The sequence below is a fragment of the Xenopus laevis genome, chromosome 1L, assembly GCF_017654675.1.
Source record: "Xenopus laevis strain J_2021 chromosome 1L, Xenopus_laevis_v10.1, whole genome shotgun sequence".
Lineage (NCBI taxonomy): Eukaryota > Metazoa > Chordata > Amphibia > Anura > Pipidae > Xenopus > Xenopus laevis.
The window spans coordinates 44446239-44474108 of NC_054371.1; the positions used below are offsets into that span (position 1 = coordinate 44446239).

The following is a 27870-nucleotide window of genomic DNA, read 5'->3' on the forward strand; positions in this document are numbered from 1 at the left end:
CGAAAAGATGCGGCATTTACAAACCAGCCTGCAAAACATGTTGTACAATGCTTTTAAGGGTGATGTCACTTCAGGAACTCATCAACATTCCAGGGGCAGAGGTGCCAGTAATCCTGCCACGAGCACACCTGCAAGGACAAAGCCCTTTGGCCAGTCTGTAACGTCAGACATGCAAATGTTTTTCTGTCCAAGGCAGCGCCACAACCCTTCTGGATCCACCCTCAAAGAACGCCTCGACCGGCAGGTAGCGGACTACCTGGCATTAACTGCAGATATCGACACTCTGAGGAGCGATGAACCCCTGGACTACTGGGTGCGCAGGCTTGATCTGTGGCCAGAGCTGTCACAATTTGCCATGAACCTCTTGTCTTGCCCAGCCTCAAGTGTGCTCTCAGAAAGGACCTTCAGTGCAGCAGGAGGGATTGTAACTGAGAAGAGAACTCGCCTAGGTCACAAAAGTGTCGATTACCTGACCTTTATTAAAATGAATGAGGGGTGGATCTCGGAGGGTTACTGCACGCCGGAAGACTTGTTCTGACTTCTATGCAGCTGTCCTTCTCTTCAAGCCTCATGACTCCACACACAGCTGTCCTTTAGCGTCCTCCTCCTCCTCCGCCACCGTTACAAACTAGGGTGCAAACCCTACTGGTTTAATTTTTTCTGGCCTCTGTGCTTCAGTGGCTGCAACCCAAAAAAACTGGGCAAACAATGTCTACAAGGTCAACGTATGGCAAAAAATGACTATTTTCAGCATTTATATGGCATATTTTTCTGGCAACTGTGCTTCAGTGGCTGCATCCAAAAAATGCATATTTTCTGCATTTATATGGCATAATTTTTCTGGCCTCTGTGCTTCAGTGGCTGCAACCAAAAAAATGCATATTTTCTGCATTTATATGGCATAATTTTTCTGGCCTCTGTGCTTCAGTGGCTGCAACCAAAAAATTTATATTTTCAGCATTTATATGGCATAATTTTTCTGGCAACTGTGCTTCAGTGGCTGCGACCAAAAAAATGACTATTTTCAGCATTTATATGGCATATTTTTTCTGGCCTCTGTGCTTCAGTGGCTGCGGCCAAAAAAACTGGGCAAACAATGCCTACAAGGTCAACGACGTTGACCTTGTAGGCATTGTTTGCCCAGTTTTTTTGGCCGCAGCCACTGAAGCACAGAGGCCAGAAAAAATATACCATATAAATGCTGAAATAGTCATTTTTGCCATACGTTGACTCAACGTATATGGCAAAAAATGACTATTTTCAGCATTTATATGGCATATTTTTTCTGGCAACTGTGCTTCAGTGGCTGCGACCAAAAAAATGCATATTTTCTGCATTTATATGGCATAATTTTTCTGGCCTCTGTGCTTCAGTGGCTGCAACCAAAAAAATTTATATTTTCAGCATTTATATGGCATAATTTTTCTGTCAACTGTGCTTCAGTGGCTGCGACCAAAAAATGCATGTTTTCTGCATTTATATGGCATAATTTTTCTGGCCTCTGTGCTTCAGTGGCTGCAACCAAAAAAGTTTATATTTTCAGCATTTATATGGCATAATTTTTTCTGTCAACTGTGCTTCAGTGGCTGCGACCAAAAAAATGCATATTTTCTGCATTTATATGGCATAATTTTTCTGGCCTCTGTGCTTCAGTGGCTGCAACCAAAAAAATTTATATTTTCAGCATTTATATGGCATAATTTTTCTGGCAACTGTGCTTCAGTGGCTGCGTCCAAAAAAACTGGGCAAACAATGTCTACAAGGTCAACGTATGGCGAAAAATGACTATTTTCAGCATTTATATGGCATATTTTTTCTGGCAACTGTGCTTCAGTGGCTGCGTCCAAAAAAACTGGGCAAACAATGCCTACAAGGTCAACGTATGGCAGTTGTTTAAAGAGAACAGTAGATTACTAGCCAGCAAAGCTACCTAAGCTAAAATGTCCCCTCAAATCCCTGCAGACTTCTGTCCCTCCAATACAGAGCAGTATCAAGCAGATTACTAGCCAGCAAACTTACTATCATCTGTCCCCTGAAATCACTAACAGCTCTCCCCCCTACACTATCTCTTCCAAGCACACACAGGCAGATTTTTCAGATACATTTTTGCCCTTGATCCCCCTCTGGCATGCCACTGTCCAGGTCGTTGCACCCTTTAAACAACTTTAAAATCATTTTTCTGGCCAGAAATGTCTTTTCTAGATGTTAAAGTTCGCCTTCCCATTGAAGTCTATGGGGTTCGCGAACCGTTCGCGAACCGCTCGCGTTTTTGCGCAAGTTCGCGAATATGTTCGCGAACTTTTTTTCCGACGTTCGCTACATCCCTATTAGGGAAGAAAGAGCCAAATATAGGAAAGTCAGTATTTTTTTCCCAGAAAGGGGGCAGCCCTATGTGGTTGTGGCACATGAACAGATAATTCTAATGTTTTAAGCAAATACACAAATATATACTTACTAACTAACAAAAAGTACAACTGTAGCTTGTAATAATCTAACAGCCTGAAGTTGGGTAGTCCAAACCCTTTATTAGGGCTCTTACAAACGGCGGTTTTTCCTGCGCTCCCCTGGGTTGCGCCTGAGTTTTCAGCCGCAGGGGAGCGCAGTAGTAGACGCACTCAATTATTGTGAAGGGGGCTGTACTCACACAGACGCATGTAAGCACCAATTGCTGGTGGGACGCAGCATGTTGCATTTCACCTGCGTTCAGCGCATACATGCGTCTGTGTGAGTACAGCCCCCTTCACAATAACTGAATGCGTCTACAACTGCAGGGGAGCGCAGGAAAAACCGCCCGTATGTAAGAGCCCTTAGACAGCAATGAAATGTAATGCCGGTCTTTTGCTTTGTCACTACTGCAATGAGATCACTAGGTGGCAGAATGTGAAAGACAGTGATGACAGAATATACAGTAAATAGGCAATGACTACATTTTCATCATTCATCTGGGGGGGTTTGTGGGTAACATCAGTAAATGTCTCTGAGCAGAGCACACAAACTAATGAGATTAATATATGCTCTTTGTGTCCAACAGTCATTAATGCATTTATATCGTTTTGTTAAAAGACATGCAGTAAAACCACTACTGAGGACTCGTCATCTGCAGATAAAAGCCATTTACTAAATGACATCAGTTGTTTCTATTTAGTAATATGTAAAATTAATTTTGTTAATCTAATCTTTATTACAGTAAAATATCTGTTTTGCGGCAGTGATTCCTTAGCGCTCTAGAAATACTGTATTTTATGGAAATGTAATACTCACTGATAGAAAAGGGTGTCTCATTCTAGGCTTTCCTTTTAAACCCCTTCATTGTAGTTCTCAGAGTATTCCCTCATAAATGGCTCTGACAGCATTAACCTTCTATACTTTATTGGCAGACATACACTTTTGCAACTGATAATTTCCAAATCAAAAACATATGTACCCAGTCCAATAATGTAACTAATATTTAGGCCTAAAAATGCACCATATGCTCCTTTTAAACAAATGCACTGTATACTAAATGTGAGGCCTTACCAAGGATCTATAAAGAGGCAAAATGATACACGCTGATGCCCACCATTAGACTCTAATAGTGTCCCACTGTGTAGACACACGTCCGATTGTAATGATAAAACACAAGTGTATGTAAATCTGGACTCTTGCATTTCATAGCTAAAATAAATTGGACAGTAAGAAAAAAAGGAGATTAGGCCCTGTGTGTTCTTCTTAGTGTAGTTCCACTTTAGTATTCCAGGTGCTCAGCCATTAGCGTTCCCACTGAAATAATTTTAGCTCAAAGGACAGAAAGGCTAAAAGAAGGTGGTTTATTCCAACAACACCTGCTGCATTTCGGGAGTAACTCCCTTAATCATAGGCTATTATTAAGGGAGTTACTCCCCAAACCCCTCAAGTGTTGTTGGTCAGTGACCTGTTGGAATAAACCATTTTCTTTTAACCGGAGTGCCGCCTTTCTGTCCTTTGAGCTAAAATTAATTGGGTGTGCCTGCACCTGAACTGACAAAGTGGTTCTGGGCACATAGCTGGTGATTTACCAACTTCGCCTGCGTTTTTCTGCAGGTTCAGCCCTGTGTTACATTAGTAGGGTTCCCACCTGGCCGTTATTTGACAGCATACCTCACAACTGTCCGGTTTTCTGCTGAACAGTCTCAATTTTGACATCTCACCCGGCAGACCTGGGTTTCTTACTGAAATGTCCTAACTTTCTCTTTGATCTCCTGCACTAATGCCAGAAAAAGATACACATTTAAGATAAGCAAAGATACAATTGTAACAATTTAAGATAAGCAGGTATCTTGGAGGAACTGAGACTAACAGCTTAAAGGGCAATTCACTTTGATTAGCAAAACTGTTATAACACATAAAACATTGCACTAAAACTCCCAGAAATGTGTTCAAACTTTCCTAACCTGCCAAATTTTGTAAAATGCACATGGTAATTAGGGGGTGTGGTCATAAATGGGCGTGGTCAATTGTTTTCCCGCTGCTAACAACTTTTTGTCACTCTTTCCATTTTTTGAATGTTGGGAGGTATGCAGTAAAGCACCACCTAGAGCTGACACTGGAATCACTAACTCATCTCCCTTTTCTTTACACTCTTGGCTGTTGATCTCCCCTTCTAGCCACAGGCCTGCTCATTTCCTCTCCTAGTACACTCATTTCCCTACCCAGTTTCCCCTAACATATTCCTGCCCCTTCCACCTTTTTCCTGCTTAACTCACCTGTTTGTCCCCAACATGTCATAGCTCCTCCTCCAAGTGATATCACGGCCCATTCTGAAGACCGGTATTGGATAAGAGGAAAAGGGGGCAACCCTGTGCATTAGCCCAAGCCTTACTGTAATCAGTGGCATAAGTAGAAGTTAAAAAATAGAGATTTTGATTCAAATGTATTCAGTTAAAGTCCTAAGTGGCTATGGGTGTCTGTGTTACACCTTAAGCATAATAGCCAAACACAAAGTACAGGAGATCGACCAGCAGTAATGAATAAAGTGCAAGTGTTTTTATTGGCACATGTTTCAGGGAAAGCCCTTTATCTGTTACACAGTTTATTCATTTGTGTTTGGAGCTGCTTCACTTCCTGTAATTGGTTTTATGGCTTTTATAACTAGAAGTGACTGGTCCCCCCAAGGAAGTATTTAAGTACACCCCCAAATCCTGGGCAAGCTGATGTGCTCTATGTTAGGCTGCTGAGTGTATGTGATGCTGTGAGTGGAGTAGTCAGAGGGTCATTCCAGGACAGTCCTGCTCATAGTGTTGCACATGGAATCGTCCCTGCGGAAGTCTCACAACTGATCTGTGCTGTGTTTTCTCTCCAGCATTAAACAACATGACAGATACGGGCAGCTGATCCTTATGAACGTCTCTGCAGCCGACACTGGGGAGTTTGCTTGTTGGGCCCAGGTCTGTGACAGTCACGGCTGCAGGAAGGACCAGTCCAAGGCTGGATCCACTTATGTGTTTTTCACAGGTAATGTGCTGGCTACAATTCACTCACTCACATTATCTACTAAATGCAGCTTTATTTTATTATCAACACCCCTATGAGTTACATTTTCCAACAAGCAATCTGTACTTACACAGGCTACCTGTTAAACTCCGGCTGGGGGCTGCCACTAGAAACACTATCCAAGTCATGGGTTAATTGTAAAGCACAACTGGATCTAAATGGTAATGGGCAACTAGAACAGTGTTCTTCCAACATTGGCAACCAACTTTAACCAACCTCCCTTTGCCTAGGGCTGGACACGATTCTTCTTTACATTACTAAACATTTATATTCCTACAAACGATGACACCTACGGGTCAAATTAATAGTTATAGTGAGGAGATGACATACTGTATTTTATGTGGTTAAAACTATGTGGGCACCTATTCTAATTACTGGAATTAGCTATTTAATCCACACCCATTACTGCCAACACAACACAAGTCCTATTACAAGATATAATGAAATTCTTGACAATTCTATGCTTCCTACTTTGTAGCAACAGTTTGGGGAAGACCCATTCCTGTTTCAGTAGGATAATAACCCCATGCACAAAGCAAGGTCCATATAGAATGGAAGAACATGATTGGCCTGCACAGATCCCTGACCTCAACCCAACTGACACCTGTACTGGGATGTCACCTCAACCCCAACATCAGTGCCCAACCTCTTATACAGGGGTGTAACTACAGAGGAAGCAGGACCTGCATCTTAAGGGGGCCCAGGAGGACCTTATTCCTACATGTTTTCAATAAAAAAAACTGGTAAAACAAGTCAACCTCTACTCATTTTGGGAACCTGCAAAACTATTTTTTGTGGAGCCCAGTAAAATCTACTAATGCCACTGCTCATATATGGATAGAAGCAAATCTCACAAACATCTAGTGGAAAGTCTTTACATAATATTGCAATAAATCCCAATAGCATAGACGTAGAGGCACAGTTACTAAAACTCAAATTAATCACAGTCAATTCGTATCTTACGATTGATGCGCTGAAAACTCAATTTTATCGAGTGTTCACAGCGAAAACTCTACTTTTTCGGTTTATCAAATGAAAACCCCAAATTTTTCGGATTATGATGAAACAACTTCTCTCTGTTCTCCAAAGTGCCAGGTGACTGGTCAGAGAGCAGGACTAGCTCTTGTGCACTGCCCGTGGTTGTGCTCAGTTCTAACAGAAAGGAGATTTATGAATCCACTTAAATGATCCCATGAATGGTGCATGCTATCAGGGCCGGATTTACATAGTGGGCACCCCTAGGCCCACTACCGTTCGTCACCCCTGTCCCCTCCAGGGGGACTGGAGCAATGGGGATTGCGCATGGGAAATTAAAAAAATTATCGTATCTCCAGCGCATCCCCAGTGTTATAAAACCAATGTGGGTGTGGTTGGGCAGTATGCCGCCCCCCTAAAATCCTGCCGCCCTAGGCCCGGGCCTAGGTGGCCTTTCCACAAATCCGGGCCTGCATGCTATACTTAGCAACACTCACATTTCTTTTAAATAACTGTTGAGTGTGAACCTGTATGTGCAGTGAAGCCTTCGGGAATTCCCAGTGAGACCTTGTGCATTTTGAGCAGAGAAAGATCGGCTGACTTTGCACACGACATTCAGAGGTCAGAGAGAGAGAGACAGGCATTGAGTTTGGCTGACCTTTTCCTTTATCCATTACAAAAGAAAATACATGCACAAAGAGCAGTGTAGTACAAACATCCATAACTGTTTCTCAAGTGAATAGAAAGTAACAATGAAATGCAAATAATGCCACTTTTATTATAGAATAATACAGTATTATATGCCTTTGTCTGGGGCCCAGAGCCACAAGCTAGCCAGCACCACCCTTCTTGCAAGGGAATTTATTCAGGCACTTGTATTGACATAGTGTGGCTTATGTTAGTACCTGGCCTGGCATTACCCAAGCTTGGCACAGTGGCCACATTGTTTAGTACTAATGTCAGAAGTTATCACACACTGTCCCCTCCCATCCAGCACAGCAATAAATAGTTGTCAAATTATATCAGAAAGCATCAAGTTTCATAAAGACAGAAACTGTCATTATTTACCCCTGCTTTTTTATCATTCATTTTTATTTTGTATACAAGCAATAACAGAAAGATCCATTATCCAGAAACCCCCAGGTCCCAAGCAACCTGGATAACAGGTCCCATACCTGTACTGATTCTCCTACTGGAGCTACTCATCTGTAAAATACGCACTGACCTGGGAATTTAGCTTTCCGTGTCCTTTAACCATAGTTTTTTCATGCAAGTGAAAATGGTTCTTTTTTAGTACAGGTTTGGAACCTGTTATCCAGAATATTTGGATCTGGGGCTTCCTGGATAATGGATGTTTCTGTAATTTGGATCTTAATACCTTAAGTCTACTAGGAAACCATCCAAACATTAAATAAACCCAATAGGCTAATTTTGCTTCCAATAAGGAAGATCAAGTACAAAGTACTGTTTTATTATTACAGACGAAAAGGAAATTATTGTTGAAAATTTGGATTATTTGGATAAAATGGAGTCTATGGGAGATGGCCTTTCCATTATTCGGAGCTTTCTTGATAAAAGGTTCCAGATAATGCATCCTATACCTGTAATACATTGGTTAGACTCATACATTAGTCATACTGGTTCTACATTGTATTTATGCTTTCCAGAAATGCCATTTATAGAGTAATAAAACCCCACTGACATCAACACTGTGATTTCATTTTGTGTTATAGGACTGAGCCCTCTCTATAATGTATAGACTGGAGCTCTTATAGAACTGCTTGCTCTGTCTCAGCTGCTGTTTCTCACTATATTTATGGCTTATAAAAATAGCAGTCCCACTGCAGCAGGGTTTAGGTAATGCACTTACTGGAAATCACAGGGGCAGGAAAAGATTACACAGAACACATTTCCTGAACTTAGACTAGAGCTGTGGCCCTGCCATTGTTCAAACGTGGCCGGTATGGCTTACAGAAGCTCTAAACCTACTAATAATATAATGAGGATGATTTAGTATCAGGAAGGGCTATGAGCACATTAGAGGAGTCACACAATGTTCTTTAGTGTTTACAGGAAAACTCAGTTCTATCATGTAGAACAACCTATCATGCTCTTCTAAACCAAAATACTGTCATGGAAAAGCTTTGTCTTTTTTGAAAAGGAATGGCACCTCTTTCCCCACCCCAAATAAAGATCTTCCTTCATACGGACTCATTTACTTATGCCCTGGAGAACTAAGAGGTGCCCATTTCCCCCAATAGTCCAATGTTGGTATCTCTAGGTACAACTAGAAGCATTACTTGTGCAGCAGTGATCCCCAACCAGTGGATTATGAGCAACATGTTGCTCACAGCCCCTTTAGCCGCCATTAGAAATCACGGGGCCCCGTACAACAAAATTTTCTGGGCCTGCCCAATCCCAACCCCACCCCCATACCAGATCCCATCCAAGTTATAAAAAACTATTATAAGTTAGAAAAAAACTGTAATGCCCAAGGCCCCCCATAAAAGTTTAAACAAAAAACATTGTTGGTCAGGGCCCCCCTACAAGTTAAAAAAAACAATAGGCGACCAGAACCAGACCAAAAACATTGGTGGTCAGGGCCCCCCTACAAGTTAAAAAAATATCTTCAGCTCCCAGTGGTCCACCTTCTGCAACAATCACAGCTTCTTCTAACAAGGTCAGTAGTGGAGGCGACTTCAGTATCTTCTGCACTGTCCTTGGGGAACCAGACCAAAAACATTGATGGCCAGGGCTATCCTACAAATTAAAAAAAAAATAACTGGTGACCAGGGCCCCCATAAAAGTTTTTTTTAAAAAAAAAAAAAACATTGGCGCCAGGGCCCCCATAAAAGTTTTTAAAAAATCATTGGTGGTCAGGGCCCCCCATAAGTTAAAAAAAACGTTGGTGCCAGGACCCCCATAAAATTAAAAAAAAAACACATTGGCACCAGGCCCCCCATTACAAGTTAAAAAGAAACATTGGGACACCAGAGAATACTTTGGTGGCAGGGGCCTATAGAGTATTAAAATAATACATTGGTGGCCAGGGGTTTAATATAAAAAAAAACACATTGGTGTTCAGTAGAATTGAACTCGTGGCTTTAGGACTTCAACTTCAGCTCCTTTTATAGCTTCGGGTCTTTTTGCGACTACAGGACTTCAACTTCAGCTCCTTTTTCTTGCTTGCTTTGCTCCCCAACTCTTTTTACATCTCACAGGTAAAAAAAAGTTCGGGGACCCCTGGCATATTGCATGTAGATCAGATAATTACTGATAGATCCCCATTTATGATTATTTATACACTTCAACGTAAGTATCACTGAAATGAGGATCTCCATTAATCTCTTGAGCAGATCTTAAGTACAGGAAATACTTCTTGGCTCAGTGGGTGAAGGGCTGGCAAGAAGTAGGGTTTCTCCTGCCCATATCCAAGTCAGGTTTTCTAATCAATGCATAGAATGACAAAAACTGCCTCACAGATTTGTTTTTAGAAGTTTAAACGTTTTTCTTTTCATTTGTTGTAGATAAAGGAGAGCTATTTGTTCCCTCTTCCAGCTATTTTGAGATCATCTACCTTCATCCAGACAGACCTACAGTTATTCCTTGTAGGGTAACTGTCCCTTCAGCCAAAGTCACGCTCCATAGAGAGTTCCCGGCCGAGGAGCTCAAAGTTGATGGAACCAATGTCATTTATGATGTGAAAAAAGGCTTTGTCTACCAGCATCCCCATTCCAACCAGAGTGGTGTTGTATATTGCCGGGCAGAAGCCAGAGGAGCACCACAGATTTCCATCAAATACCAGTTACTCTATGTGGAAGGTAAGTGAAAAGGGTATTTTTGGCTCAGTACATAAAAACAAAGCAGCAATACATTCTTATATGCTGGTGGCCCTCCAATATAAAAAACAATATTACTTTATTAGTATACGTGACTTTGAGGTTAGCAATAAAGTAACAAATTTAGTTAGTAAAAACAGCAATGGCCTCCACAACTCATTTTGTTTCATATCTTCAGTTCCCAGTGGTCCACCTTCTGCAACAATCACAGCTTCTTCTAACAAGGTCAGAAGTGGAGGCGACTTCAGTATCTTCTGCACTGTCCTTGGGGAACCAGACGTAGAAGTAGAATTTACATGGATTTACCCAGGCCAAGAAGTAAGATTATCCTCAGAATGAATAAACTTTATGTTCCTCACTTCATGTTGTTTTCGGTGACTTGAGTGTTTATGTAGGTTGACCAGTGGTCTCTTCTCATTATAAAGGAGAATACTTTCAAGCGCAAAATCACATGATCTCATGAGGTTGAACCCCCCCCCCCCATATATACCTTTATCCCAGAGATCTGTAGGACTTTTCAGCATTTGGATATTCCTCGCCTGGCTCAACTTCAGGAATGAGGCCTTTCATTAGAACTTATTGTTTTACACAGCACTAGGCTTAAAAATGGGTGTAGAAATGTGCTAATTCTTCTTTCCAAAGAACGCCTTCTCTGAAAAACCCAATATTGGAATATGAATTCTAATATCAGGGGTTTTCTAGAGAAGTGTGCCCATTCTTTCCAAAGAACCCCTTCTCTGGAAACCCCAATATTAGAATATAAATTCAGACCAATTTGAATCCTGCAAAACACATTCAGCCAGATCCTGAAGCAATCCTATAGTATACAATACAATATATAGAGTATCTTTTTCCAAGGGTTCTGTCCCCTGGAAAAACCATAGTATATACATCATGTAAACATTATATTTACTTTACTGTTCAACGGTTATGGGATCTACTATCTGGAATGCTCATGGTTCATATGTTCAAACACAAATGTGTTTTCATAAAGCACTTAAATGTTAAATAAATCTAATCCTGCTTATTCATATTCTAATCCGGCACACCCAAAGGAGCCCTGGCATGAAAGAGAAACCTTTCCATTACTGGGCTTTCACCTATTGTGACACGTCTTCCTATTGAAAATGTTTTCAACGCAAGAGAAAGTTACGTTAAAAGACACGAGGAGCTTGAAGGGAAACGTGTACAATAAGCTTCACATTGTCTGTTTGTGTTGGCAAACAGAAAAATTATTATCGTTCTTTGCAGGCAACGGGGAGCTGAACTAACACTGAACTGCACGGCCTCCAGCGTCATTGTTCATTGAGAATTTGCAGCCTGTGGTCAGAACACTCTCGATAAGATATCAGAGTTTCAGATACTATTGAATAAAAGCAAATAACCAGCGCTCATTTGGTCTTCCCCCAAGATGAAAGCTTAACTTGATAGGGAAAAAGAATGGAAATGTACTCTATATTTCAGTTTTAGAACTTAAGTTATTTTCTAAAGAGAATATAAACCCTACCATAACTCAATGTAACATTATTCAGTGTTTTTCGGAGCACTTTTGCAAGTGATATTATTTTTAAATTTCATATTAGAGGATTTTACCCTGCCGATATCATGAAAGTGTAAAATATTGGGTGGAGAACCTCTTTAAAGTTTGTCCGATTGAAGATTTACAATCAGAAGTAAAGGCAGCTTTGTAATGTGGTTTGTTAAGGGCTGTAGAGAAGACCCTGCAGAACTCTTTCAACTCTCAGAGGCACATTCTGGTGTTGATTTCCGTGTACACTTTGATAGGGATTGTCTGGAAGTGCCAAGGAACCTTCATTAACAGGAAGCATTAGTCCTGCCTTTAATAGGAGGGAAATTACTCACTTGCCACTTGGGGATTAGATAGATATGTCAGGACAGCTGCTCCAGATGTAAGGGGGAAAGTCTGCCAAATGTTTCTTATAATTATCCCCTTTAACAGGAGGTTTTCGTGCAACTAAATGCCAGTCTACCAGTGAGTGCATGGGAGCAGATTAATCAGCATTCAAAAAATGTGGTTTGTTGCTTTGTTGTTAAGATAGGTATGTGGAGGGTGAGAATTTTGGCTGGAGCAACGGATGAAAACAACAGTAATAATTCATCTCTAGTAAGATGGAAATGTATGCTCCCTGCATTTCAAGGCTAATTTAAGTAGCTGAATGCAGGATTTGCACCAGGATTCGGCTAAATACTAGCACTTTTTGCAGGATTCAGAGAAGCCTAAATTCTAAAGGGGAGATGTAATAATTTTTGAGATTTTTGAGATTCAAGAGAAAAAAAATTGTGATTAAAGTCAACCAGAAGGGCCTTGTATAATGAGGATTATGTTCTTAAAGTAGAGAAGCTTACGTGGTTGCTGGGGTTATCATTTTAATCTAGGAGGCGAGGAAAAGCTTATATAAAGAGTTAGACTTTGCAAAGCCAAGATAGGAAAGTACATGGGTACCTATGACAAGGCTTGAAATAGGAGATGAGGTTTTTTTCAGGAAAAAAATCTTGGCATTGCAAAAGCTCTCTCTTCATCTAGAGAAACCCATGGTTATAGGGGTTCCCTTAGTTTTTATCTAGAAGGTGAGAAAGAGCTTTACTGTAGAGAGAGATCGTGCAAAACCAACAGATGAAGGGAAAGTAGAAGTGTGCCTGGGACAAGTCTTTCAACTCTAATTCAAATAGGAAGGGCAGACGATGAAGGCTCATTTATAGAAAATCATGACATTGCAGTTGGATGAAGGCCAGGAGAAGCCAGTGTTAGGCTAAGGCCACACTAGGCGATAGCGCCGCGATTTGACTCACGGCGACTTTTCGCCGCAACTTTTAAGCCGCAATCGCTGGGGAAACTTTTGCGCTGGCGTCTATGGGGAATCGCGAAAAATCGCCAGCGTAAAAACACACGCGGCGATCTTTTTTCTATTGTCGCTCGAAATCGCCTAGCGAGGCAATTTCGAGCGACAGTAGAGAAAAGATCGCCACGTGTGTTTTTACGCTGGCGATTTTTCGCGATTCCCCATAGACACCAGCGCAAAAGTTTCCCCAGCGATTGCGGCTTAAAAGTCGCGGCGAAAAGTCGCCGCGAGTCAAATCGCGGCGCTATCGCCTAGTGTGGCCTTAGCCTTATAGAGGCCAGAAATGGAGGAGGATGGGATGATTAGTTGTGTCAAAAAAGTATTGTTAATAGCTTTAGAAAAGAGAAATCGTGTTTATTTAATCCAGGCGCAGGCAACCTACGGTTATGGAGCTTCATCCTGCTTGCTGCAGCTCGGTATTTCGTTGTCTATACAGCCCTCACACCTGCTGGCGGCTTCTTGAGTGTGCGACCGACCACGGTAAGCTAATAGCTAATAGGTAGCTTACCGCAGTCACACACTCAGGAATTGTTGTATTCTGTTGTTGTAACAGTTACAATTAAAAAAAGGTTAAAACTTTTTAAAAGTTTATACGCTGTGTCATGTTTTGCGGCTCCAGACTATTTTTCTTTAGTGGAAGAGGGGCAAAATGGGTCTTTTGATAGTAAAGTTTGCTGACCCCTGATTTAATCAAACCCTTCGACTCATTTTTGCAATACGTGTCTTTACACAGTATGGAAGACCGGTTGGCATTCAAGACTCCTGGAGACTCGTGAACAGAGGCATTGGACACACCACCAGAATCTCAAAGAGTATCATTTCAGTGGAAGATTTTGAAACGATTGATGCTGGTTACTATATTTGCAAAGCTCAGAACCTGCGAGGACAGACAACACTAGCGACAAGAGTAGACAGAGGCTAAATAAACTTGTACCTACTATGCTTTCATGGCAAAGCTCAACAGACGGATTCCTAGCGGCCAAGCTCCACTGATCTCCCACACCTCCAATTCCCATAGCAGCAGCAGAACACCAGTGTTTTCCAAGCAGACCCACATGCACAGCGGATTACATAGAACTCTCCACATGGAAACATGTTGGGCTGAGAAGATAAGAGTGCTTCTTCACTGGAGTGCACTCAGTAGCCGCTTGCGTTTACGTTGGCAAGAATTTCCCATAATGGAATGCTTAAAATTAAGAAAAGTTTTACTTTTCTTGTCAAATACTTTATGATTAAAATGTATTTCATTTAACCATGTTACATATTAAAAAGGCAAAATGTAGGTTTTTTGTATAGTCTTATTTAATGACAAGTGAAGACCTGCCTGTGAGACTATTATTCTGGTTTTCTTTATAAAAGAGCAACATATTCTGCAGCATTATACTCACAATATATATGTATACAATACACTGAAGCAGAGGAACAATGCATTGATGAAAGCCTCTAACACTTCTCCTACTCAAGGAACATTAAAGGAGAAGCAAACTGAAAAGAAAAAAAAAACCATACCCTACATAGACCTCCCTCCCTCCTTCCCCCAGCCTAAGTGGTCCCCCGGGCAAATGCCCCTAACTCTTTACTTACCCCTTAGTACAGATTCAGGTATTGGAGTCACAGGAGCCATCTTTAGCCACTTTGGTAATGTTCAGAATGAGACTGGCGCATCAGCAATTTTCGTGAGTTTTGGCGCATGCGCAGTCGTGTCGCATAAAAATACTCCAACTGCGCATGCGCCGCTCCTCTGGTTCCGAAGAGAAGATGGCGCCAGTGAACTCCGCTGGACAGAATCTGCATGGAGGGGGTAAGTAAAGACTTAGGGGCATTTGCCCAGGGTAACACTTACACTGGGGGATGGGGGGTCTATGTAGGGTAGGGTTTTTTTAACTTCTGGGTTTGCTTCTCCTTTAAAGCGGTGGTTCACCTTTCAGTTAACTTTTAGTATGTTATAGAACGGCCAGTTCCAAGCAATTATTCAATAGGCCTTCGTCGTTTTTTTTATATAGTTTTTGAATTATTTACCTTCTTCTGACTCTTTCCAGCTTTTAAATGGGGTCACTGACCCCATCTAGCTACACATGTATTATTGCTTCTTTTTATTATTCGTCTTTCTATTCAAGCCTCTCCTATTCATATTCCTGTCTCTTATTCAAATCAATGCATGGTTGCTAGTGTAATTTGGGCCTTAGCAACCAGCAAAAAGCTAAATAACTCAAAACCACAAATAATAAAAATGAAAACCAATTGCAAATTGTTAGTCCTTATGGATTTACGTAAAACAAAATGTCATTTATCATACCAGCTAATTATGGAAGGTCATTGGTTAGTCAGACGTTTTATTTCTTTAAAAGGCAATCATACCATGAACAAAAAAAGCTGTTAGTCATAAGCAGGTACCGGGGCACCCACAGTGGCTTTTAGTTGAGGGTTACCATTAGAGGAAGGTACAGCACCAGAACTTGTTTATTCTTCTTTTCTCCACTACACCAGCAGAGACGCCAGTTCCCCAGATTAGTAACCCGAGAGTAGGCAGTTTGTATACCTCTTCTTTATTTGCAATGACTTAGTAGCCAGAGGGTAGGGGCACCACAAAAGGTTTTTTTTCTTTTTATAACCTCCCAATGCTATTTTTGGTTACAGGGGTTCTTAGCTGATGAGTTGTTGCTAAAAAGGTAAATTTGCTAATAAGAGAACATTCCAAATACTTGGGGGCAGATTTATCAAAAGTCGAGGTGAATATTCGAATTTAAAAAAAATTTAATTTAGTTATTTTTGTGTACTTCGAATAATCCAAATTCGATTCAAATAAAAATGAGAAAAATAGAATTTCGAAATTTATCATGTACTGTTTTTCAGCCATTCGCCATCTAAAAACCTGCCGATTTGCCATTTTAGCCTACGGGGGACCTCCTAGAACCTATTCGGAGTCAATTGGTGGACTTTGCAATATCTAAGTTTTTTTGTTGGGAAAAACTTAGATTCGAATTCGATCGAATGCACTATTACTTTGATCTGTTCGATTAGAATTGGAATGAATACAGACCTATTCATTCGAAAACAGACCTATTCGACCAAAAAAAAAAAAAAAAAAACTGACTTCATTTCGGTTGGTCTTTTTGAATTTCAACGTTTTTAAAATTCGACCCTTGATAAATCTGCCCCTTGGTATACAAGGTAATTTTAAGTGAAATTAAGTGCTTACATTTTACAGGAAAAAACAAAACTATGATGCAATGTGCACAAAAGCTTGATAAATAGGAGAATTTTGTCTTAAAGCTACAGTATATGGACCCCAAGTATCCTTTCTACAAGGTACAGGCGAAATGCCTTGCTCTTAAGCAAATTTGCAGCACCACTTCTACATATTTTATATCCCAGAAACACGTTTACAAGCCAAACTGTGCTCCAGAGGAGTAGTCCAGCCAAGAGGGAAGTGCACGGCTAATTTTGAGCACCTAGTATTTGTGAGTTTCATGATTAAAAAAGCAACTTATGTCCTAGTATTCTACAGAGACCCATCATAGAAATGAAGGCTAACCGCTCCTTTTGGAAAAACGCGCTGGTTAAATTAAGAATGAGGGATTTTCATTACCCAGAAGCAGTACTGCCAACACGCCTAATGGAAGCAGGTTTTGTTTTGTTTTTTGATTGTCCAGCACTTATTCCGTTCGTACTTTTTATATTCTGATTTTTTTTCACTTGTAATTTTCCAAAAAAACTCAGAATTTGGAAGTTTTAATTTTTTTTTTTTTTGGATTGTCAAGCACTTTTTTTCCCAAGTTCATAGTTTTTATATTCAGATCTTTAATAACCTACTGTATTAGTCAGTCCTGTTCGTGTTCTCCATTAATTCCCTTAGAAAATAAAAGGTATTAAAGAAGAAGATACTTGACATAATTTAGAAGTGTTAAGTGTTGTAAAGTGGCAATCCACAAGACAGAATTAGAAAAGGAGTAACTGATTGCTTCACATGCAAAGACTGACACATTTTTTAGTTAAAGGGATACTGTCATGGGAAAACATGTTTTTTTACCAAATGCAGCAGTTAATAGTGCTGCTCCAGCAGAATTCTGCACTGAAATCCATTTTTCAAAAGAGCAAACAGTTTTTTTTATATTTAATTTTGAAATCTGACATGAGGCTAGACATATTGTCAGTTTCCCAGCTGCCCCTGGTCATGTGACTTGTGCTCTGATAAACTTCAATCACTCTTTACTACAAGGTGGAGCGATATCATCCCCCCCCAGCAATCTAACAACAGAACAATGGGAAGGTAACCAGATAGCAGCTCCCTAACACAAGATAACAGCTGCCTGGTAGATCTAAGAACAACACTCAATAGTAAAAACCCATGTCTCACTGAGACTGATTCAGTTACATTAAGTAGGAGAAATAACAGCCTGCCATTCCTAAAGGGAAGTAGTAGTTCCATCCTAAAGGGCAGGCACAAGCCACATGACTGGGGGCAGCTGGGAAATTGACAAAATGTCTAGCCCCATGTCAGATTTCAAAATTGAATATAAAAAAATCTGTTTGCTCTTTTAAGAAATGGATTTCAGTGCAGAATTCTGCTGGAGCAGCACAATTAGCTGATCTGTTTTGAAAAAAAAACATGTTTTCCCATGACCGTATCCCTTTAAAGATTGGGTTGGATGCATTTTCAAACGAAAAAATTCAATGTTATTGACACTCAAGGAACTAATCCAATTGCCCTATTAGAATTAAACCCTGGTTAACCTAAGGTTGTGTAAAGGATTGGGAGGATTTAATTTGACAAAAGCATGAACATGATGGATGTGTATCTTTTTCATCCTTAATTACCATTGAAGTATAGATCTATATTAGGGTTTTACAACCCATGGCCTTCTAAGGGGCCACATAATTCTTTGTCTTAGACACTACCACTATAATGTATCATGGCCAATACTCTCCTATTAGGTTAAGTAAAGAACACACTGGCAATTGCCACTCACTGCATGAAGTAAATTATTGCACCAATAAATTTATTTTCTCATTACATGTCAGAATATATTTTCATCATTACAAACCAAGCAACTACAGCTTTATAATTTCTTTTATACATCCATATTTTTCTCTAAGCTACAAACATTTGAATGACTCAATTGAAAATGACAGGGAATAAAAAAAAAAAAAGAAAAAACCCACAACATTTGACTCTTCTGTGCCCACATTTACCATTTATACTTCAGTGCCTTAGATAATCTTATGATAAACAAGACAATGCAACGACAATGCCGGAAACGGGTTGATGAACTCAAGGCAATAAAATCTGTAACAATTTATGTTCAAACACAATTCTTTGGAAATATTTTTCTGAACGTGAAATTAACCAAGATGAAAAAAAAACAATCAAAAAAGAAAAAAAAAAAAAACACTCCATGGATTTTGCATCACTGGGTTCAAGAAGAGAACATTTAAATTAAAGGCAGTAAATATCTGTGCTGCCAAAGCTACAGAACTAATAGTTCTGCTAGAGGTGATGGGAGTCACAACTCCCTGACAGGTGCAGCACCAAATGCTGCATAATCCTGGCCTAAGAATGATCCGAGTATAGGCCTGACAGCACTGTGGGCTTCTGCTGCATCCAGGTTGCCTTTCTTGGCTTATGGAAGATGTACTTAAGTTTGTGTGGATTGTGTTCTGATCTCAAACTAACCACAGCACTGCAATAATTACTGGAATTCAGCTGCATTCATAGTACAGATAAAGAGCAAAATGAACGTAAAAACCCCCAAGTAAACAAGAGCGCCATTTTGCATAGTCCAAAATAATGGATCCTTGCTGGGAAAAAAAAGTCCTTGTTGTAGAAAGTATGAGAAGCGTTGGTTAGGAATTTGATGTAAGCAGGAACACTCTGCTTAATTCATTAAAGCAAAGAGAGAGAGCTTGAGTAAGGAAACCCTTGGAATATTGTTGTAGTGTTAAAACCAGTCATTCTGAGACCCTGAAGTGGCGACTAACAGGAACGGCAGTCTTACGTTTGTTCTACGTTTCAATTTAAAAAGGGAGTTCAATCTGAAATAACTTTATTGTCCTTTAGAAGAAAGAAGGCAGCATGAAGCACACATCATAAAACATCCGTTACATATACATCACACTCACCCTGTCATAAAGGAAGGGGGAGGGGGGGGACAATACTACAGGTGAAAATTTATATAAAGTTTGTGATCTTTTATCTACAAACCCTGAGCTTTTTCCCCTCTATTATACTTGCTGTAGGTGAAAAAAGGCAAAATGCAAGAACAGATAAGATGTATCTTGCTAGGTAAGTGCTTTGTGCAACAAAGTTTTTTTTTTTTTGTTTTTCATTTTAGTTTTTAAGAATAAATGTCTTTCTTTAAAGGAGGATCATCGCCCCTTTTATTTCCAGTAACCTTTACCCATATCCCAAATTCCAGTCATCGTTACGTAGCTAATATAGCCTTGACTTCAATGCTTAGTGTCCAGATAAATCCCAGAACTCTCCTGAAATGTCTGTCTGAAGTGTTTATCCGTTGGAAAAGTGTCATCTGGGAGACACCGTCGGACTTGAGAAAGATCCTGAATTCCGTGAAGGATGAAAGGGAATTCCAGGTGAGGATGGGGATAGCTTTTTGGGGCTGCATAGGTCGCCATTGTGAAGTTTCCACAGAAGCTCTTCATTTTCCATTGACAGTCGTTTGTTGGCTTTGGATTCTTTCTCCAGAGATCGCTGCAGCACCTCCTGCTCAGTAGAAAGTTGCCTGCAGGAACAATGAGTGCCTTGTATCAATATAATTCATTTAGTGCAATCTTTACCCTGTGTTCTACGCATACATAGGTAGTTAAAGAGATTCCCTTCAGTAGCATCAACTTTTTCCTACAGTTCTGCGTTGCTTAAAAAAAAAAAGAAAATAGTTATCCCACAGCAGGACTGAAAGTATGTTGTGCACTATCTGCAACTCCTTATAGAGCAATATTTAATGCTAAATAACGTTAACCTATGGAATTTGATAAGCAGGACTTCATGATAGTTGTGTCATCCCTTTTATTTGCCTCCAGGCCTTTTAAGATGTGTAGACCCCATTAAATGACTACTTTTTAAAGAAATTATATTTCAAAGCCCTTGTTCTAGCTGGCTGGACATGATCCCTTAAGATACAGTAAAGCAAAGATTCCATGCTGAAATGTGGAAAGATGCTCTTAGTCTGGTACCCAAACTGTGCATCTCAGTAAGAGACTCGTTTACCCAAATCAATAGGTCCTACATCAACTGGGCAGCCTGTAGAATAAAGGTGGTCTTGGTCTTGCACCCTTTTAACTCTTGCCAGTGTTTTCATATTGAGAACTTCTGGAGTGACATTGAATTTTGCAGAGGAGAAGCTTGCTCCCCCAAATATGAAATCACCCACACCTTGTCTTCTGGTTATAGAGGAATATCTTAAAGGGGGCCCGTCACCCAGACACAAAAAGCTGTATAATAAAAGTCCTTTTCAAATTAAACATTAAATCCAATTTCTATTTTTTATTAAAGTGTTCATAGCTGTTGTAAACTCAATTAAACATCTCAGCTGTCAATCATATATTGTCTGCCCCTCCTCTATGCCATGGGCATAGAGGCGGGGCAGACAATTACTTTCCATTCAGCACTTCCTAGAAATCGCTGCTCTCCCCACATTCCCCCGGTCTCTTCACCATTTAATTGTGTAACCAGTACATGGGGATGGACATCAGGTTGTCCATTCTGGTGCACAAACAACATTCTGAGATGATACAAGGCTTGTGTTAACAACAGTGTCCACAAAATGGCTCCTGCCTGCTTGTTATAATTATGAATTCCCAGACTGGAGCAAACAAGATTCAAATAATGTATACAGTGTAATTAAAGTTTATTTTGCTTGACTGATGTGATAAAATAGGATTATGAATAATTTTTTTTGGGCGACGGGTCCCCTTTAACAAGTAGTAATAATAATAATAATATCAATAATGCCCCTGCGCAAAAAGCAAGCTTCGTACAAGATGGAATTGCTAACATGCAAGTTAGAAAACTGGCCCGACCAAAGCCCTGACCTTAACTCATATGAACCTCTGTGGTATGAACTGGAACAGCTAAACATAATCCACACATGATCAGTTCCAACCTCATTAATACCAGTGGTGCAAGTAGATGTTACTGGGCCCCACAGCAAATTAAATTTTTAGGGCCCCCAACATATACAGAGGTTGTCCTGTTTTACAAATATATGTTGAAAAATACTCATTAATAAGAGCCTTCTGGGGCCGTTATACCTCCCCGCCTCCCCTAAATCTTCAGGGTCTGCTTCCTCTGTTGATGGCAACACCCATCAACACTGTTCCAGCATCTAGTGAAAATCCTTCCCAGAATAGTAGAAGCCAAGGGAGGGCCAACTTCACATGGGCAACTTTATTTTCAGAATAAGATGGACAGGTAGGTGTCTGGATACTTTTGGCCATATAGTGTACTGTAGGTATATCTGGTAAATTCTCATGAAGAGCAAACATTTTACTGCCAATAAATTTTTTTTTAATGCTAGTTTGTTTCAACGGTCACCAGACTACGTGCACTTCTCTTTAACGTGACCTATGAATTGTTGAAGGAATCCAGGATAACAAAAGAGGAACGGCAGCATTTGTTTATAATGGGAAAAGGAGTTTACCGTGACAAAGCTACATGATTCACCATACGCGCTTTCAGATCCTCATTCTCTTGCTGGCATTTGTTCAGTCTTTCCACAAGGGTTGTATTGGTTTCCACCTTAACAAAAGAATAGTCTATATTTAATGACCACATTGGAAACAACAAATAGCTAGGTTTCACTATAAAAAGAGAATGTTTGAGCCTCTCTACATCAGGAGAGAGAAAAGAAACAAAAACAGTTTTTTAAAGAACATTTGAACTTTCCAATACTGGCTACTGTAACTGGCCAAAAGAATGTTTACGCCAAGCTGTATTGCAAAAGAATCTTATAAGAGAATTCAAAACAGCATGTAGTAGAACTGGTTATTTGCCTGCTAAATCCTTATATTGGAATCAGATGGTTTATATACAACATGAAACCTATATCAGAAGCTCCCTGTGAGCCGAGACCAGCTAATAAGCATCAGCAGATCACATGCAGCCAATAACTGGGAGAATACAGAATAAAGATGTTGCAAAAACACACAGATCAACCATTGTCCTCCCAATAGAGCTCATTCCCATGACCATCTAACATGGTCACATAAACTGATGGTCACAAAAAGGCCAGTCGACTTCATGTATGTGATCCACCCAGGTCAGATGGCTAAGCCACAAAGAAGCCCAAGCTGCCTTTTACTAAAGAATGTGTTCTAGATCAGGAGTCCAACCTATTTTACCTGTAAACCACACTCAAATGTAAAGGTATTTGGGGAGCAACACAAGACGAAAAAGTTCCTGGCATGCCAAATAAAGACTGTGATTGGCTATGTATCCAGGAATTCGAAAATAAAACCTGCTTAGAGGTCAAGGAGAGCAACATCCATTGTGTTGCTTGTGAGCCACTGGTTGGGGTTCACTGTTGTAGATGACTAGAAGCTTGTACAGGCCTAGCAAAATGTAGGCAAACTTACCAGCTTCTCTACTTGCATGAGCTTCTTATCTTGTTGGTGTAACTTCTCATTTTTAATTTCTAACACTGCTTTTAGGCTCTCCAGCTCCTGCTCCAGATACATGACTTGAGGATTCTTCTGTAAAGGGAGGAAGAGTTCAGACACATCACGACAATGACAAACACATGAAGCAGACATTCAATGCAAAGCCTGTATTGCTCCCGGCAGTAGGGTGTATGCTGGAATGCCCTCACCGCTGCACTAATGTAATTAGATGATAGAGTGCCCCTGACAGCAATGTCTGAGCTCATACACTGTGCAGGCTGCAGACTGACATCAATACTATAATTCATCTAATTGCACAATAAAAGAAAATATAGAGGAAAAAAAGAACTTAAAATCTAAGAACTAGTCACAAAAAAAAAAGATAAAAAATAAGTTCAGTGTGCAAAATTAACACTACTGCTAATATAAATTATTTCTGCCCCCATCTTGGTACTGGAAAAAAGGTTCATGGGACAAGGGTAGAAAATGCATATCCCTAAGGGGTAAGAAGTAATTAGCCACTCTGCCATATATGCTTACCTTGCAGGGGTCATTAATTACATACAGACAAGGACACAGAGGGGGAACACTCATTGTTATTAATGAAAGAATAATTTGTTGCTAGTGTTCAATAGCCCGCTGGGCATAACACACACATATATATACAGAGAAATGCTGAAGCACACCACGCTTTCTGAAACAATAACTTATTTATTAGATCAACGTTTTGGTCCTCACAGGAACCCAAGGTGATAACGGTCCCCGTGAGGACTGAAACGTCGATCTAATAAATAAGTTGTTTCAGAAATCCTGGTGTGCTTCAGCATTTTTCCATTTTTCTATGGATATATAGCTATAGATATATATATATATATACACACACACATACACACACACGCACCATCGAAATATAGCATATAAACATAGACGGCAAACAAAATATTAGTGTTCTCTAGCGCTTATTCTGTTGCCAGTCAGAGGAGGTATTACTGCATCACTTAAAGGGGAACATTACACAAACAGATTTTTGCATAATGAAATAAGTCATAATTCAAAGCAATTTTCCATTATGCATTATTTATGCAGTCTTGTTCTGTTCTCTGGCTCTCCCTCTTGAAGCAACATAGTCAACAACGCTTTAAAGTTTCACGAATCAGATGTGCGGATAATGTAAACAGACAGATATTGCTTTCAATAGCACGGTTTAAAGAAAATCTAATTCAAGGAGAACTATAATAAGTGCTCTGAATAGACAATCAGGTGAATCATTTTAATTTCTTGGTGTCGCTGCCCCACACCAAACACTATAATAAATGTATTAACGCTGCCACCTAAGCCTCTGGCGCTGGGTAAAAGTAGTTCTGAAACTCTTGCCTTCCAAGTAAAAAAGTGATAATCTGCTCATGATTTCTTGTTGTGAATAGCCTTGGACTGGGTGCAATGAGGAGCTACTTGCCTGGACAGATTTTTCTTTGGTTAATTTTCTTTGTTCTTCCTCATACTTAAGCTTCTCCTTCAAAGATTCATTCACGTCTTTAAGCTCAAGTATCTTTTTCTGGAGGTGAGAAGAGTAGGTTGTTATTTTATTTGTCACGCTGAAGGTCAATGCTCTCATAAATAAAATGTCAACACTTGCCTCTACTTCTGCTTGCTTTTCTTTAAATGAATCCTCCAATATCTTATTTTCTTTATCCTTGGCATCTTTTAGTTCTAAGGAGCAAAAATATTAAAGGGTAATAGACAGTGAATTTATCTACATGCACCGGCGGTTTAAAGACTAGTGTTAAGCTTATCTTTGACTTTCAACATCTGGTCTGGGCCTCCCTTTGAGCTCCAGTATGTGGCCAATCCTCCCCTTTATCTCATAAGAAAGTTTTTTCAGCCATAGTTCACGAATGTCTAGGACAGCAAATTTGCGATCATCCCAATGCTCACATTTGACATTTTAACTGCTCTTTCAGAATTGTACCCAAAACTTAACTTGCAAGAGCTCGTTGCCTCTAGCCAATGCTAGGGGAAACAGTATCACAGTTTGAGAATCACAGTCCTTTGCTGATCACGATCATAAACTTCTAATTTGCTTCTGAACATACCTGTTAATGATTTTTCATAGTCTTCCTTGAGTGTATGTATTGTTTCTATTTGACTAGTCTCTGCCTGCAGCCTGTAGGCTTCATGTGTAGTATTTAGGTCATCAACCTAGGAGAGCAAGCAAGCAACAATGTTTTAATTTTTGTACATTGTTATGGCAGATAAAGCCCAAAATGTTTAATTCACTGGGTTGTAAGAGCTGTACCGGTGTCAATTACATAAAAGGAACTACCAAACCACCACAAAAAATAGCAGTCTACAGCCTTCCTGTGAGGTCTCAAATCTCCTTGGGTAAAGACAGTTGACCAGTTTTTGTCTGATTAAGGGGTATAAAACACCTCCGTTCCACATAAATCGATACATAAAGGTGTTTTACATTAAAATGTTCACCTGCAGCATGCAGAGTCATTTGTGGGAAGAGAGGTAGCTTAATCAGACACATTTCAGGTCCAGGCTATGTGTAATACCACAAGGGACGCAATTTTGTGTCATTAACACTCACCTTTTCTTGGAGTTCATTCTTGTATTTCTCCGCTTCCTCAATAAATATGCTCTGCAGTTTCTCACACTCTCCTGTGTAGAACTGTTTTAGCTTCTCCTCAAGATCGGAGAGCTCCGCATGGTGTTCTTCTTTTACTTTCTGTAGGATACCCTCATATGCTTTCAGCAGTTCATTCTTCTCTTTTTCCAATCTCTCACATGTACTGCTTGCACACACTGCAAAACAGCAAACAAACACTCAAGTAAATTGTTAACAACACAAATTAGTCACAACAAGTTACATTACCGACAAGCTTCAATAGCTTGTTCTACCTACAGAGTGATTAAGACCATCCAACAATGGGAGTTGACAATGCTTTGATCATTTCGGACTTCCCGAACTAATGCTGGGCAAAAAGAGTGAATATCCTACATAACTAGAAATTGACTCACTGGGGATGAAGTGATGACCACATGCAGTATATGCACCACATAAACGTGGTCATCAATTGGCGCAATTCTTTATTTAGGCTTATCACTTTACTGTGATTGTCCCACAGGGAGATTAGCCAAATTCTGGGGCCTATGCAGAGGACGAGTACAATTTGGTCTGTCTGAAAAATGTGTGTAGCATTTGATCATTAGCTTCTCAGTGGAACACGCCACATTAGCCAAGGATAAGGTCACTTGATTGGCCTGGGAGTCTTAAATATTTATTAAAGATTTCAGCTTAGACTGGATGCACTAACTGTAACTCTTGTTTGTTTTAACCTGTATATTCCACCCCAGAGGTTATTCTTCAATCACCTGCTCAGAGGCCAGGGAATCTTGCTTGCGAGGAAGTTCCCATGTTAGGTTGCAGTAGCAACAACTACATGAACCAACATGCAATGTTAATACCATGTATTCCCAACACTAGCAATGATGGCAACCAGGTACAGAACACGTCATGTGGCATTATACTCATTTCATACAGCAATGCTAATTTAATGGAATGAAGCAAACACATGAAACATTTTATATAATATTTAGTGAGAGCGGAGGGCTTGCAGTATATGCATGTCTGTACTTGTCAGGTTTAAATCAAATGTCTGTAATTAGAACACAACATACAATTGCACGGAATTAAAATGTATTTTATTTCCTGGTATTTTAAGGTAAAACCTACATATGTTCTATGACAAATGAAAAAATCAATTTCATCACACTACATAAATCTGTAATAAAAAAAATGAAGAAGAAGACCGTTGCTTTGAATAAAACTTAATCTATCCGAGATGGTACAGTATATGAGAAATAATATTTAAGGGGTCTGGTATTTAAAATAAGGTTTAAAAAATTCCTCTTTTCAGACGTTGGCATTAGATAATGGAAATACTGATGAACCTCAGCCCTGGGAAGCACAACTCATATAATATCATTGAATCAATATGTGCACTGTTTACGGATTGGTGCATAGATCAGTCTTGCGTCAAGAATATACAACGTGTCATGACCAATACCCATGAAATGAGCTGTGAATATCACACACTTGAAAAACAGATAATTAAAGCTAACTCTAAACCAGTTGGCAATAGTAGAAATATGTTTTCCAATACGTAATAACAAAAGAAATTAAATACCTACTACAAGTATTGCCAGGGTGTTAAAACGGTTTATTTATGTCTATATACACAGTGTAATGTGGTGAAATCTATTCGCTTTTGCGGGGGGACCTAATTTTGAAGAAGAAAAAACAAAACAAAACTTATGACTACTGCATTTTCTAATATTTTGTGGCTGCTGTTTAAGTTACAGCACTGTCAAGGCTGACTTTCTAGCTAACTTACAAGGCAGGACTTTCCAACTTTAAAAGTATCTGGGCCAAACAGTCACTCCAAACAATTCCTACGGCACACAGACTGCGCAAGAGCTCCACGGAGCTTTATGGATGATTTCTTACTATAATCAGGCCCCTGAACATGTAGTATTGTAAGTAATTGATCCACTATATGAAAACAGTTGGAAGAAAACGTGTCATAGGAAAACTGCCAAAACACTTATCTCCTCAAGAAAGATTCATCTTTGACATCCCACTGAAATCCTGTTGAGACAAGTCTCCTATATGAAAGTCACACGTAGGATTACATGAAGAGTCAGGCAACAGAGACCAAAGAAAGATTTACAGTGCACCAGGAGTGGCCAGCGGGTATAGCTTTTGTTAATCCCATGACATTACTCCAGGATATAACATTCAAAGAATCATTTTGGGGATTTCCTTTATAATTATATATATCTGTGAAAGTTGGGCGGAAATGTGTGTGTGTGTGTGTGTGTGTGTGTGTGTGTGTGTGTGTGTGTGTGTGTGTGTGTGTGTGTGTGTGTGTGTGTGTGTGTGTGTGTGTGTGTGTGTGTGTGTGTGTGTGTGTGTGTGTGTGTGTGTGTGTGTGTGTGTGTGTGTGTGTGTGTGTGTGTGTGTGTGTGTGTGTGTGTGTGTGTGTGTGTGTGTGTGTATATATATT

At 39.9% G+C, this 27870-nt stretch overlaps 2 protein-coding genes across 2 annotated transcripts in view; one reads left to right on the forward strand and one right to left on the reverse strand.

Moving 5' to 3' along the window:
- The window catches only part of pdgfrl.L (platelet derived growth factor receptor like L homeolog), a 42107-nt gene extending 27642 nt beyond the window's left edge, over positions 1-14465 (forward strand). The window contains 4 exon segments of the mRNA NM_001091616.1: positions 5318-5469; positions 10011-10304; positions 10501-10640; positions 13917-14465. Of these exon segments, the coding sequence (NP_001085085.1) occupies positions 5318-5469; positions 10011-10304; positions 10501-10640; positions 13917-14105 (775 nt within the window). The 3' untranslated portion in view covers positions 14106-14465.
- Positions 14466-19525: 5060 nt separating this feature from the next.
- The window catches only part of mtus1.L (microtubule associated scaffold protein 1 L homeolog), a gene marked incomplete at its 5' end in the record, with an annotated part of 87377 nt that continues 79032 nt past the window's right edge, over positions 19526-27870 (reverse strand). Inside the window, 7 exon segments of the mRNA NM_001089273.1 lie at positions 19526-19923; positions 21841-21938; positions 22775-22891; positions 24255-24353; positions 24435-24508; positions 24892-24997; positions 25392-25606. Of these exon segments, the coding sequence (NP_001082742.1) occupies positions 19707-19923; positions 21841-21938; positions 22775-22891; positions 24255-24353; positions 24435-24508; positions 24892-24997; positions 25392-25606 (926 nt within the window). The 3' untranslated portion in view covers positions 19526-19706.